At 41.8% G+C, this 14340-nt stretch overlaps 1 protein-coding gene across 1 annotated transcript in view; it reads left to right on the top strand.

Annotated features, from left to right (window-relative positions):
* CMYA5 (cardiomyopathy associated 5) overlaps positions 1-14340 on the top strand; it is an 84277-nt gene that overhangs the window by 29658 nt on the left and 40279 nt on the right. Inside the window, exon 2 of the mRNA XM_014857010.3 lies at positions 2728-13453. Coding sequence (XP_014712496.3) covers positions 2728-13453 — 10726 coding nt within the window. The remainder of the gene's footprint in view (positions 1-2727; positions 13454-14340) is intronic.

Below are 14340 nucleotides of genomic sequence, written 5' to 3'. Positions count from 1 at the left end.
TCTTTTTAGGGTCACCCTTTGGGCATTCTGCTAAGCTCTCATGAACTCATCCTAGCTAGTAACGAAGACTTCTCTGGTTGAGTACATTGAATTTACAATCAATAATTAACTCTAAATTGAATTTATAATTGCTTTTGTAATATTACTATAATCGTGGGCATTCAAAATGCTGACTTCCAAAATGCATGTCATAACCTTAATTTTTAATTTCATCCTGCTTCTGTTAAGTTAAACAGAAGGGAGAAGTGGTAGAAGAAATAGAAAATTCTGAGGAATAACTTTAATTAGGTATGTAAAAGAGCCTGAAAAGACATTTTAAAATAAGATTCAGTCCAGAAGCAGGGTAGGGTATTAATTCCTAATTAAGATCAGTAGTTTAATACCAAAGCGAATAGGTGAGAGCAGAGTTGCCGGGGAAATGGAGCAACTAGTTCTTCCCACTGCTTTCCAGCCCTTTTCCCTCATGGCATGTGTAGGAAGTGATATTATTTATGGCACTCTGGGGTGAATGGATGAGGCTGCTTGCTATTGAAGGCCAGTGGCCCATGGGTCCTCGCTGCCCCAGGCTCCACCTGGCTGAGGGAAGAGCTAAGATCAGATCTCAGCAATCCAGAAGCCCTCTGCAACGGACTGCTGGGGAAACTCTGAAGTTTAAGAAAGATGAGTAGGATGTACCTGCAAGGATTTTATGGTTTTGGCTCTCAGCTTAACCTAACAAACTAAGTTCAGAGTAAGCAAGAAAAGCAGGTACCATTTCAGTTTCCTAGCTGGATTTGTTTAGGCAATGATTTCCCAGTCTGGCTGCATATTGGAGTCACCTGGAAGCTTTTAAAACGTAAAAACAGCAAAGCTCAGACCCTACCCTAGTACAATTAAATCAGAGTCTCTGTGGGGAGGGGTATGGGATGGCATCAGTATTTTTAAAAGGTCCCTACTGGTGATTCTAAAATGAGTCCAGAATTAAGAACCACTGATATAAGCATTAACTGATGATAAAAAAATTATTAGTAAGGGACCTAAATTCTAACTATGTGTGTTTTTAAAAAGTGCCTTAATTTAATACTTAGGCTTAGTGGCTTTCTGGCATAGACAGTTTTTTGGTTTTGTTTTTGTTGTTGGAGGAAAGGTATAAGGCAGTCAGTTGTTTGTATTTATCTCAATGTAGCCATGTTCTCAGAAGGGCTTAGCGCGTGGAGTTTTCATCTTAAACTCAATGTTTATGAAGTGATGGCAAGTAGCACTGCGAATTGGTCAGGAATGGTAGCTGCGGAGGCTTTAAACTAAGCCTTGAAGAGTAGACAGAGTTTAGATTCAGAAAAGGTGGAGTAAGGTGGGGGATATGAATTGTAAATGGGGGAACAGTGTGGGCACAGGGGAGAAGAAGGGATAAGAAAATTCCAGAGAAGAGTGCTGCAGAGTCTGAGACAAGGGCCCCGCTGCAACTGAAGGGGCAGCCAAAGCCAGCCGTCTCTGCAGGGGATATGAGAGCAGTCCAAGGAGACCACTTTTCAAACACCGCTAGCAGTTGAGAATTACCACGCGCAGGCTCCCTTGATCTTAGTCCAAGGAGTGCATGGAAGGCCTGATTACAGATAGTGTTTATTGAGCGCTAACTAGACGCCAGGCACTTTTCCTAAGAATTTCATGTGTATTAACTAATTTAATCCTCACAGCAACCCCGTGGGGTAGGTTCTATTATGATCCCTGGTTTACGGATGAGGAAAGTGCAGCACGTAGGCTGATGGTTTTAGTGATGTCTCTATATTCAGGGACCTGTTTTCCCTTCATGGCCCTGACTCAGAGTCCCCATGGTATATTTACTGGACAATGAATTATATAAAGTAGCAATGTGCCACGTCGGGGTAGGGTAGAAGTGGGTACTTTGAAATAAGGTCAGCTAGGGAGCAGAGAGCTAAGTATTCTGAACCGTTTTTTCTACAGGTATGAGGAATTTACCAAGATTTTTGAGCATGGAGAGGCATGATGAAAATTTTTGGTAAAGCTGGTCTGGAAAGATGGCAGGATGAGTTGAGGGTAGGGGAGGGTAGGAGGTAAATGTGATACCAGATGACCAGTTAGGAAGCTAATGAAATAATCCAGGGGTGATGTGATAAAAAAAACTAGGTCAGGAGGGTGGTAGTAGTAACAGGGCACAGATGCAAGAGCCATTATGAAGGTCCTGGGACTAGAGAGGCAGCCTAGTGACTGGGTGAGCCTCGGGTGGTCAGGGGGCAATCCTAATAAGGGAAGGTGGTGAATTTATTTATTTATTTATTTATTTTTTTGCTGAGGAAGATTTCCCCCGAGCTAACACCTGTGCCAGTCTTCCTCTATTTTGTATGTGGGTCTCTGCCATAGCATGGCTGACAAGTGGTATAGGTCCATGCCTGGGATTCAAACCTGTGAACCTGGGCTGCCAAAGTGGAGCATGCCAAACTTAACCAATATGCCACGGGGCTAGCCTCAAGTTGGTGAATTTAACCTGAGCTTTTCTGTGAGTTTGCAGGATATTGATTCATTCCAGCCTAAGATGTGTTATTGTATTTGGTATCCTGACTTCAATTTTTAAAGTTTATTTTGGATACTTCCCTATTGTTGATGTGGATGGCAATATTTATCTGTATATTGTAACTTCACATTAATTCTTTACCTAGTAAAAATATGATATTTACTTATTATAATATGTAATTAATAAAATGTTATTTTTAATGTTATTATTTACTCTAGGTTATCAGACCAAGATGAAGAGGGCAAGACCAAGCAGACGTGTATCATATCAGACCCTTCCTTTTCCATGGTGACAGTTCAACGGGAAGATAGTGGAATAACCTGGGAGACCAATTCAAGCAGGTCTTCCACTCCTTGGGCCTCAGAAGAAAGTCAGACTTCTGGTGTGTGTAGTCGGGAAGGGTCAACTGTGAATTCTCCTCCAGGGAATGTTTCCTTTATTGTGGATGAAGTTAAAAAAGTTCGGAGAAGAACATCTAAGTCAAAGCATGGCTCACCATCATTGCGTCGGAAAGGCAACAAAAAAAGAAATTCTTTGGAATCCCAAGATGTTCCAGCAAACAAAAAAGATAATCCTTTAATTTCAGAAAGCCAGATACTAAACAGCCAGAAAGAGAAGTCATCTACTGGCATTTATGATAAAACGAGAAAAAAGAAGACCGCCTCCAGTACCCCTCCTATTACTGGGGCGATATACAAAGAGCACAAGCCATTGGTGTTGAGGCCAGTCTACATAGGAACGGTGCAATACAAGATTAAGATGTTTAATTCAGTTAAAGAAGAATTAATTCCTCTACAATTTTATGGAACATTGCCAAAGGGTTACGTAATTAAAGAAATACATTATAGGAAGGGAAAAGATGCATCCATTACTCTAGAGCCAGATTTGGGCAATCATGATTCTAACATAGTTTTCAAAACAGGCAAATTAGTAGCCCAAAGCATAGAAGATGATAGAGAAAAAGAGCTTTCTTCACCTTGGAGAGGTGCCCTCTCCAAAGGATCAAAGTCCCTGACCTCTTTATTGCGTCAGGAAGATCAAAAGAAGATTGACGTTGATTCTCCCCTCAAGGCTGCATCTGCCACCATGCACACAGCCTCCTCTTATACAAGTAATGACACAGCAGAACAAGAAACAGAGCTCGGCCCTCCACAGTCAGTGCTGCAACAGCCAGGCCCTGAAGCAATACCCCGGGAAAGGAAGGCTTCCTTTCTTCCACCTGATGCATCTGCCACTGCCTTCCTGGGAGCAGCGAAGGGAGAATTTGAGCCTGATTCACAGGAAACGGTAACTCCAACGCATGACTCTTCAGTCTCCCCACCTTTGATGGATGAGGAAAAGAAGGAAGATGCGGATTCCATTGACCATTCCATTTCACTGAAGACAGAGAGGGATTCTCTGGAAAGAGCTTCACGAAGTCTGGCAGCATCTATCCAGGAAGGTTTTGGCCCAGAGAGAAAAGAGCTGGACCTGACTTCACTAGAAAGGGCAGGACCGGTTTCGGAACAACTGATCCCTCCTCATCTCGACCTGACGTCGCTAGAAAGAGCAGAACAGGTTTCGGAAAAACTGACCCCTCCTCATCTCAACCTGACATCGCTAGAAAGGGCAGGACTGGTTTCGGAACAACTGACCCCTCCTCATCTCAATGTCAAAGGAGAGAAGGAAGAAAACGTGCCGGAGCCATCCATTTCTCTTTCTGAACCACTAGTGTCAGAGAAACTGGAGAAAGCAGAAATAGAAACTTCTCTACCAGTAGCTGCTACCCATGAACCTGAAGATGCTAATGTAGTGGAAGAGGAAATCATAGAACTTGATTACCCAGAAAGTCCGTCAGTTTCTGAGAAGCCCCTTTCACCATGTTTGGCCCCTGAAGTGGAGCAGAACAAAGAGGAGACCATTCTACCGTTATTGACACCAACACCTGAACGTGTCGCTTTGTCTGAGGAAGAAGGAGAGGAAAATGAATCTGTTTCTACTGATTCTGCTTTTGTATCAGAGTATTCAGTCCTACAGGATTTGAACCATGAATTAGAGAAGCAAGAAACTGAGCCAGTTTCTCCATCCAATGTAAAAGCTGCATCTGAACCTGCAGTTTTGTCAGAAGAGGAGAATGAGGAATTTGAACCTTATTCCTCAGCTTCGGCCTCTGCATCTGAACACTCTCTCTCACTATCCACCACCGAGAAGACTTCTGAATGCCAGTCCCCACTGTTTTCAGCGGGTGCATCGGAACACATGGTCCTCTCCAGTGAAGAGGCCTCAGAAAGTGGACATTACACACCAGATTCCACATTTCCTTCTGAATATTCAATTCCATCGCAGGCAGCAAAAGAGTCACTGAGGACATCAATTGACCACACGTCCCCATTAAAATCGGAAGCTGTTTCTGATCGCGTGATTCTGTCAGAAGAAGAGAAGAAAGGCACTGGATTGTATTCCCCAGATGTGGCCTCTGATTCTGAACACTCTTTTCTATCGTACACAACTGAGATGACTTCTGAATGCCAGTCACCACTGCTTTCAGCCACCCCATCCGAGCACGCAGTTCTATCAGAGGGAGAAGACTTAGGAAGTGAGCATTTGACACCAGATGCAACGCTGACTTCCCAACATGCAGTTCCACCAAATGTAACACACGAATCGCCAAAGAAAATAATCGATGATGTGTTCCCATTAAAATCAAAAGGTGTTTCTGAGCACATGATTTTCTCAGAAGGAGAGAAGGAAGACACTGGATTGTATTCCCCAGATGTGGCCTCTGTATCTGAACTCACCCTCCCACCATTCACAACAGAGACGACTTCTGAATGCCAGTCACCACTGCCTTCAGCTGCTACATCGGAACACGCTGTCCTACCAGAAGAGGACCTAGGAAGTGAGCATTTGACACCAGATTCAACACTGACTTCCCAACATACAGTTCCACCAAATGTAACACACGAATCCCTGAAGAAAATAGCTGATGACGTGTCCCCATTGAAATCAAAAGGTGTTTCTGAGCACATGGTTCTGTCAGAAGAAGAGAGGGGAGACATTGGCTTGTATTCCCCAGATGTGGCCTCTGTATCTGAACTCACTCTCCTGCCATTCACAACTGAGATGACTTCTGAATGCCAGTCACCACTGCTCTCAGCCACCCCATCCGAACATGTGGTTCTATCAGAGGAAGAGACAGTAGAATTGGAGCGGTACACACCCTCTTCCACCTCTGCTTCTGAATTCTCAGTGCCACCATATGCAACACCAGAATCACAGGAGGAGGAAATGGTCCACAGAGCTCCTTTAAATCTAAAAGGTGCCTCCTCACCCACGAATTTCTCAGAAGAGCAAGAAGACATTGGACCTTTTTCTCCAGACTCCGCATTTGCATCAGAATTCTCATTTCCACCTTATGCAACTCAGGAAACAGAGAAAAGAGAATTTGAGTGTGATTCTCCAATATGTTTAACATCACCATCTGAACACACTATTTTGTCTGATGAAGACACTGAAGAAGCTGAACTTTTTTCTCCAGACTCAGCATCACAAGTTTCAGTCCCACCATATAGACCAGAAACAAAGAAAAATGAAATTGAGCCTGATTCACTGTTAACTGCAATATCTGCTTCAGGATATTCTGGCTTTTCAGAAGCAGATGAGGAAGAAATTGCATCAACAGCTGCTACACCTGTACCTGAGCATCTCAGTTCATCAGAGAAGCAACAATCTGAAACCTCCCCTTCGGTGTCTGTACCTGAAGACTTGAGTCTGCCACCTTCAACAAATAAAGCAGAGGAAGCAGAAATTAAGCCAGATGTTCAGACAACTTCAGCATCTGTATCGAAATATATCATTTCAGCACAGAAGCAGATAAGGCAAGCATCATTAGAAGCTGAGTCTGAAGACTTGATTCCGTCATATTTAACCAATGAATCGGAGAAGGGAGAAATTAAGACTAGTTTATCAGTGGCTGCAACACCTTCTTCTTTCCCTGCACAACCATCCATGGCAAAGGACGAAACCAAACCTGTTTTGCCTGCAACTCAGTATTCAGTTGCACCTGATTCAGTTCATGTGATTAAGAAAGAACAAGAACCCAAAGCATCACTCACTGCAAAAGCTGCAAATGAACAGATGGCTTTGTTAAAAGTTAAGAGTAAGGAAGAAATTGTGCCCGATTCTCAAGAAGCTGCAGTGCATGTATCGCAGGATCAAGAAATGGAGCCTCAGCCTCCAAATGTTCCAGGGTCTGGGATGAAATATTCAGTTGTGCCTGACTTGGTAGATGAGCCAAAGAAGGATGTCAAACCCAATTTAGCTCCAACTGTGACATCTGAACTAGAACAGAGAATGTTGTCAGAGAATGAGCCTGAAGTAATAAAACCATATTCACCTCTAAAGGAAACATCTTTATCTGCACCTGAGATTTTATCAGCAGTGAAAACGGAAGTGAAACATGATTCTGAAATAATTGGGACACCTAAGGGTCTGCACTCAGCTTCTCCAGGAGTGGAAAAGCATATTGAACATGGACCACCTGCCCCAGAATTTTCAGCTTTGTCAACAGAAATAAAGAAAGAAGTTGAACCCAGTTCTTCAATAACCACAACGTCTCTAACTAAGCATGATTCAAGCTTAACCAAATTAGCAAAAGAAGAAATCCTAACAGGTTTATCTCTTAGCACCCCTATAGAACATCTAGTCTTAACAGAAGTAGGAAAGAATGAATTAGAAAGTGGTTTGCCACCAGTGGTAACATCTATAGATGAGCATTCACTTCTTAAAGAAGAAGAAAAGGCAGCAATTAAAGCTGGTTCTTCTCCCACTGAAATGGCTGCACCCAAACGTCCAGCTGGGTTGGAAGCAGAGAAGGAAAGTAAATTTGAATCATCTCCAAGCATATCCTCTAGATCAGAGCATTTTATTTTCTCAAAGGCAGAAAGTGAAGAAGTTAAACCCGGGTTGCCAATAAGCAAAACATTGCCTTCTCAACATTCAGATATATCTAAGGAAGCAAGGGTGGAACACGAACAAGGTCTTTCATTTCCTACAGCCCTCGACTCTGAACATTTGGTTTTATCACAGAAGAAGAATTCTGTGTCTGCCTCAGAGGTGTCAGAGCCTGAACATGGGCTTTTGCTCAACCTAGGTGGTGAGATAAAGAAAAAAGAAACTGAACTTCTTTCCTCACAAAACATGTCACCCATACCCAAACATATAGTTCCACGAGGCAAAAATGAGGAAATGGCAAGTTCTTCTCCCGAGTCAGAAAATTTATTGTCAGACGATTTAGCTCCGATGTTACCACCCCTCAGTGATGACAGGAACAAACAGGCAATGGAGATGTCTCCTGCAGCACAGGGGGGTTTCCTGTCAGAAAAACAAGATCGTGCTCTGGCAGAGCTCTCTTTGGAACCTGAAAAGAAAGACAAACCACACCAAGTATCAGAATTACCAACTGCTGAGGCAGAATTCACTAGTGGTGTAGGGAGGCAAAGTGGATCTGTAGATACAAAACAAATAAAATCTCCCATAACTGAAACAGGGGACTCTGTCTTAGAAAAGGGCTTAGCTGAACTTAGGAGCAGAGAAGAAGGAAAAGAAGAAAACAGGGAACTTCATGTGTCAACTACAGTGCCTGAAATTTCAGAGGTTTCATCGTACCTTAGGGAGGAACCTCAGAGTCAAGAAATTAAGCCTTTCTCCGCTAAGGTAGTCAGCTTAGGGTCAAAAGAAGCATTTACCTCTCTAGTTGAAGGAGACAACCCAGAAGAACGTCAGCCACATACTTTTTCTTTAGAAGGATTATCAGAGGAGTTGAACCATTCAGCTGACTTTAAAAAAGGGGAAAAACAAAAAATAAGCCTGTTACTGCCAACAGGAAATTTGAAGGCACAAATGGCGGGAGATATTGTAACTAAACTAAATGAAGAAACAAACCAACCAAATTCAATTCACGTACCCCAGAGTATAACAGAACCGTCAAAGATCGCTTCTACTGACCTCCTTGTGGAAGAAGAGAAGCCTGAAGAAACACTTCATTCAGATCAAGCTGTGAAATTACCTGATGTAAGCAGGTCTTTTGCAGATAAACAAGATCTTGGTATTAAACAACTTTTGTTTATGGAACAGAATTTAACTCTGGAAGAATCAAGATCATTTATGACAACTCAGCCTGCAGATGTGGAAGAAACACAAATGAAAGAGGCCCTCATTTCTTCAAAGGATGAAAACTGGATGCTAGAAAAGCCAGAAAGCACTTTGGCAAGTCATGATGACGAAAGAGCAGTGGGATCTGTGCAGCTGGGTTCCTCTGGCAGCAGTGATCTGATGACAGGACAGCCCAAGGCTGCTCTGTTGGATAAAGACCAGGCATGTGAAGTCAAAAAACAGGTTCTGGCAGATTCTGCTGAGGAATCTCATTTATCATTACAAGAACCAGTATCTACTCTTGATACCTCCAGTGGTAACGTAGAGACCCTATCAACTAAAACGTATCCTTCTGAAGAAATAAAGCTGGCCCCCGAACCAAAATCTTTGGTTCTGGCTGGAAATGTAGAGAGAAAAGAGGCAGAGGTGAGGCACATCCTTTCTTTCGTGGGGAGTGAAAGGTTGGTATCAGAGAAGGCAAACACAGAATTTTCTAGGCCTTGCAAAGAAGAGAGCCAGGAAGAAATCAAACTACCTTCTGAAATAATCCTCCAGGAACCAGGGTCTGGATCATCAGTGGAACATGTCAAATCAGAAACTATTCTCTCTCCTGCCAAAGCAGCCCATTTCCTGGCAGAAGATGCAGAACACGCAGCTGCACTGGGCAAGGAAAAAGCAGCACACAGGAGCATATCTCCTTTACCTGGAGAGAAGCCACTAGAAGAATCAAAAATGGGTCAGTCAAAGGTTGTAGATGATGATAATAAGAGAGGGAAACCAGCATCTGAAGTGAAAACACCCACACAAATAAAACCCCTCTCCTCAATCCAAGAAAATGAAGAACATCAACCCCCAGAGTCACCTGAGGTGTCACCAAAGCCACCTAAGCAGCCCAAGGACGCTGAGCCAGCCCTTGCTGAGGAAAAGGGAAAGAAAAGAATTTCGTCTTTCACATCATGGATGTCCCGCTGGTTTTTTGGATCAAGCACTTCAGATAACCAAGTTACTGAAAAAGAAGATTTAGAAACTCAGCCAAGTCCATCTGTAGAGGAATCAGGGGCAGTGACAGAGCCTAAAGGTGTAGCTCCAGCTGACTTGAATGCAACGGAGAAACCAGCTGATCGTCTCTTACCAGAGGCAAAACTGGAAACTGCTGAAGAATCCAGAGATGCTTTAGTTAAATCTGGTGAAGGTCAAGACTTTAAAGAGAAACCCACATTTTTATCAAATGTAGAAGTTTTACAACAGCCAAAATCCACCTTTGAGGTGTCTAGTGAAGATTATAGGAAGAAAGAAATCCTAGACTATTCAGAGGAGGGGGACCTGAACTCAGGAGTTACTTCCGCTGGTAGTAAGGAGCATCTTGGAATTCAGTCTTATTCTCCCATGGGTGAGAAATCCATTATGGAAGAAGCCAAAAGTGCTGTTCCTCTTCATGTCACTGATAGTAAAAGAGCCCAGAAGCCAGAAATCTCTCCTCCATCTAAATGGAATATTTCTATATTTAAGGAAGAGCCAAGAAGTGATCGAAAAGAAAAATTGCTTTCTTCATTTGATGCAGCGGATAAGGTGCCACAACAGCCAAAACCAGCTTCATCTAGTTTTGCAAGTGAAAATATCACAAAGGAATCAGAGAAGCCAGAGTCAATAATTTTGCCGGTAGAAGAATCTAAAGGTAGTTTAATTGATCTTGATGAAAACAGACTAAAGAAAGAAATGCAAAAACCTACTACCTTGAAAATTTCTGAAGAGGAAATAAAATTCAGGTCTGTTAGCCCAACTGAAGAGAAAGAAAACTTGGAAACCAGATCATATTCCTTGGCAGAAAAGAAGGTGCTGGCAGAAAAGCAAGAAACTGTGGGGACCCCATTAGAGCTTAGAGATAATAATGAAATAGGGAAGCCACAAATTACACAAGAATCTAGCCCTATTAAATTGGAAGAATGGAAAGCTGCTGCTGTGCTGCAGGAAGTCCATCAAAATGAAGACCACAAAGAAAGACACCAAATTATTGAGGAGGAGAAAGGAGAAGAAGACGAGAAGCAGTCACATGTATTTTCTGAAGGAAAGAAGCAGCAGGAAATTCAGCCGTATTCTGTGAGTGTAGTTAGGTCTCTGCCTGAAGAATCAGATATCTCTTTAAGTCATTCTTTGGGTGAAACTCAACCATTTTCATTAATTAAAACTACATCAATTACTGAAAAATCGGAAACCAGGATCTCAGAGGCTCACCCAGAAATCAGGGAAACAAAGGCAGCAGAAAGCCCACCACATCCATTAGAAGAAAGTCAAGTTTTGGTGGAGAAAAGCAAGACTTTCCTTCCAGTGGATCTTCCTTATCGTGGTGAAAGAGACGGCCATTCTTTACCTAAGGAAGGAAATCTGGTATTGGAAAAGTCGAGCAGGGATAGGGTGAGTCACAGTGAAGAAAAGGGACAAGTCACAGAGTCAGAGCTGTCAAAAGCCGGTTCAATAGACATCACAAAAGAAAGTATGAAACAAGGATCTCCATCTAAAGAATCTGAAAGGATTTTAGATCGTCCTTTTGATGAAACAAAGAGCTTAGAAACACCACCATATTTGTCATCATCTGGGAGACCACAAACACTTGTTTCAGGAGCTTCTCCAGAAATCAGTACAGTGAAGAAACAGGAAATGCCATGGTCAGAATTGACTCCAGATAGGCCTACAGTCCATACTATTCAAACATCTAAAGATCAAACATCTGAAATTTCTAAACAATCTGTTCTTATTTCAAAGCACCGCTTGGAAGCTGTGGAAGATGCTCATGTAAAGGAACCACGCTCTTCAGCAAGCAGCAACTATGCTCAATTTATAACTAGTGCATCAGCAATCAGTGCCGATAAAGTGGTTTCTGCTAGGGAAATATCCAAGGAGCCCGAAGACACGTATGTAAAAGATGAAGAATTTACAGTGACCAGTAAGCCAGCTGGACTTTCAGAAGATCAAAAGAGCGCCTTCAGTATCATTTCTGAAGGCTGTGAAATATTGAATATTCATGCTCCTGCATTTATTTCTTCAGTTGATCAGGAGGAAAGTGAACAAATGCAAGATAAGTTAGAATATTTGGAAGAGAAGGCCTCATTTAAAACTGTATCCCTTCCTGATGATAGTGAGGTGGTTGCTTCCCCTAAAACATTACAGAGTAAATTAGAAGATTCTGATGAAAAAGTTACATCATTGAAAGAAAGTAAACAAAAGGAAACTCATAACACAAAAGAGGAGATATCCACAGATTCAGAAACTGATGATTTAGGCTTTAATCAGCCCACAACTCCCAGTGAAGAGGATTATTTTGAAAAATATACTTTGATTGATTATAACATCTCCCCAGACCCAGAAAAACAGAAAGCTCCGTGGAAATTAAATGTTGAAGCAGAACTCTCAAAGGAAGTTACAGAAGAAACTGTCTCTTTCCCAGAAAGTTCAGAGGAAAGTGCCCTAGAACATGAATACGACTTGGTGAAATTAGACGAAAGTTTTTATGGAATGGAAAAGGACTACAGCAAATTGTCTCACCCAGAGACCCAAAAGTCTTTGGATATCCAAAAATCAGCTGACAGAGATGCTCCAAAGAGCATCAATAGAGATGCAGACTTGAAGTCACCCGGGATGCCTTTATTTGATGCAGAGGAAGGAGTTTTGTCACGAACCCAGCTATTTCGTACCACTGCTAAAGCCATTAATCCTGAACTTCTGGAGGAGCCACCTGCACTTGCATTTTTATACAAGGATCTGTATGAAGAAGCAGTTGGAGAGAAAAAGAAGGAAGGAGAGACAGCTTCTGAAGGTGACAGCGTGAATTCTGAGGCATCGTTTCCAAGCAGAAGTTCTGACACTGATGATGGAACAGGAATATATTTTGAGAAGTATATACTCAAAGATGACATTCTCCATGACACATCTGTAACTCAAAAGGACCAAGGCCAAGGTCTGGAAGAAAAACCAGTTGGTGAGGATGATTCATACCAACCAATAGCTGCAGAAGGGGAAATTTGGGGGAGGTTTGGAACTATTTTGGAGGAGACGAGTCTGGAAAAGGAACAGAAAGCAGCTTACAGGGAAGGAGCATCAGCAGGCCCTGTGGAGACCCTTGACAAGGTAGCTGTGCAGAAGAAAGCTCCCGTCACTGAGGAAGTCAGAGTGGTTACCCAGAAGATAAGCTATGCAGTTCCATTTGAAGACACCCATCATGTCCTGGAGAGAGTAGAGGAAATGAGCGGTCAGAGTAATGAAGCAGCAGATGCAAGTCCAGAGGTCAATCTGAATGTCCCAGTACAAGTGTCCTTCCCAGAGGAAGAATTTATATCTGGTGCAACTTATGTTCAAGAAACACTGCAAGAAGAACCTAAAATAATGGTTCCACCTGAGCCAAGTGAAGATAGGCTTCGCAATAGCCCTGTTCAGGATGAGTATGACTTTGCTGCATCCCTGAATTATGAAGTGGTTACTCAAGACACTTTATCAGAAGAACTGTATTCAGAATCCACACCTGAAGATGTGTTCTCTCAAGGAAAGGAATCCTTTGAACACATCAGTGAAAATGAATTTGTGGGTGAGGTGGAACAAAGTATGTCTGCTGAAGAGGAAGAGCTGGGCAGAGAGAAGACAGAACAAGACCAATTATCCTCAGAGTTAGAAACTGAGAAGGAACAAAAGGAACTGAAAAAGCCCCAGATTGACACATATTGCTATACTTGCAAAAGTCCAATTTCTGCTGTTGACAAGATACTTGGCATCCATGACGACCATGAGGTTTCATCCCTTGATACAGCTATAAGTGCTGTAAAGGTAAATAGATTTAAAGCATATAAGTGTGTAATCATACATATAAATTTAACTTGTTTTCACATTTTCTCAATTTAAATAATGACCGATATTTGATACAATTATCTTTAGGTATAATAGTCAGTCTAAAAGAAAACTAAGCATATTTCCCTAAGCGTTTAGTTAAGATCAGTTTGGCCACCATTTATTGGGTATACACTACGTGCCAGGTATTTTTCTAGAGTCTTGGATACCAGGATAAATAACACAGGGTCTCTGCCTTTGAGGGGTCTTATCTTATGGCAGTAGCCCATAACATTATCCAAAAGAGCCAAACAATTTTAAATTAAAAAAATATACTTTTGAGCATAAAACACAATTTGCTTTCTATTATCTACAATATCATTCTTTAAAAATACACATTTATTTTAGATTGAACAATTTAATTGCAAGTTTTATAAAATACTCAAGACAGTAAGACATTTAAAATTTTGGGTTTCTCCATATTTCCTCTTTATTTATAAAATTGATGTTAGAAATGGAAAACCTTTGCATTCTTTCTGGCTATGTCTATAGACTCCCAGTGTTAAAAGGTTAGTCACAAGACATATCTTTATAGTCCACATAAATACTCCATATCCCCAGAGATGCTATTGGAAATCAAGGGCTTACTCTTTGTGATTTCCATCTTCCTTTCAATAGTCTTCTACCTGGAATCCACACTCTTGTCTCTTCAATCCATCTGCCATACAGTAGCCAGACTGATCTAAAAATGCAAATAATAAGAATTGAGCACTTCCTGTATGCCAGGCTCTCTGTTAAGTTCTTTATTTACAAGATATCTTTTAATCCTCACAACAACCCTGCCATTGTCATCAACTTGCAGATAACCAAATGGGCTGAGATAGTTT

The sequence above is a fragment of the Equus asinus genome, chromosome 9 (assembly GCF_041296235.1).
Source record: "Equus asinus isolate D_3611 breed Donkey chromosome 9, EquAss-T2T_v2, whole genome shotgun sequence".
NCBI lineage: Eukaryota > Metazoa > Chordata > Mammalia > Perissodactyla > Equidae > Equus > Equus asinus.
The sequence above is the reverse complement of the archived record's forward strand: the minus strand, read 5'-3'. Positions and strand labels throughout refer to the sequence as shown.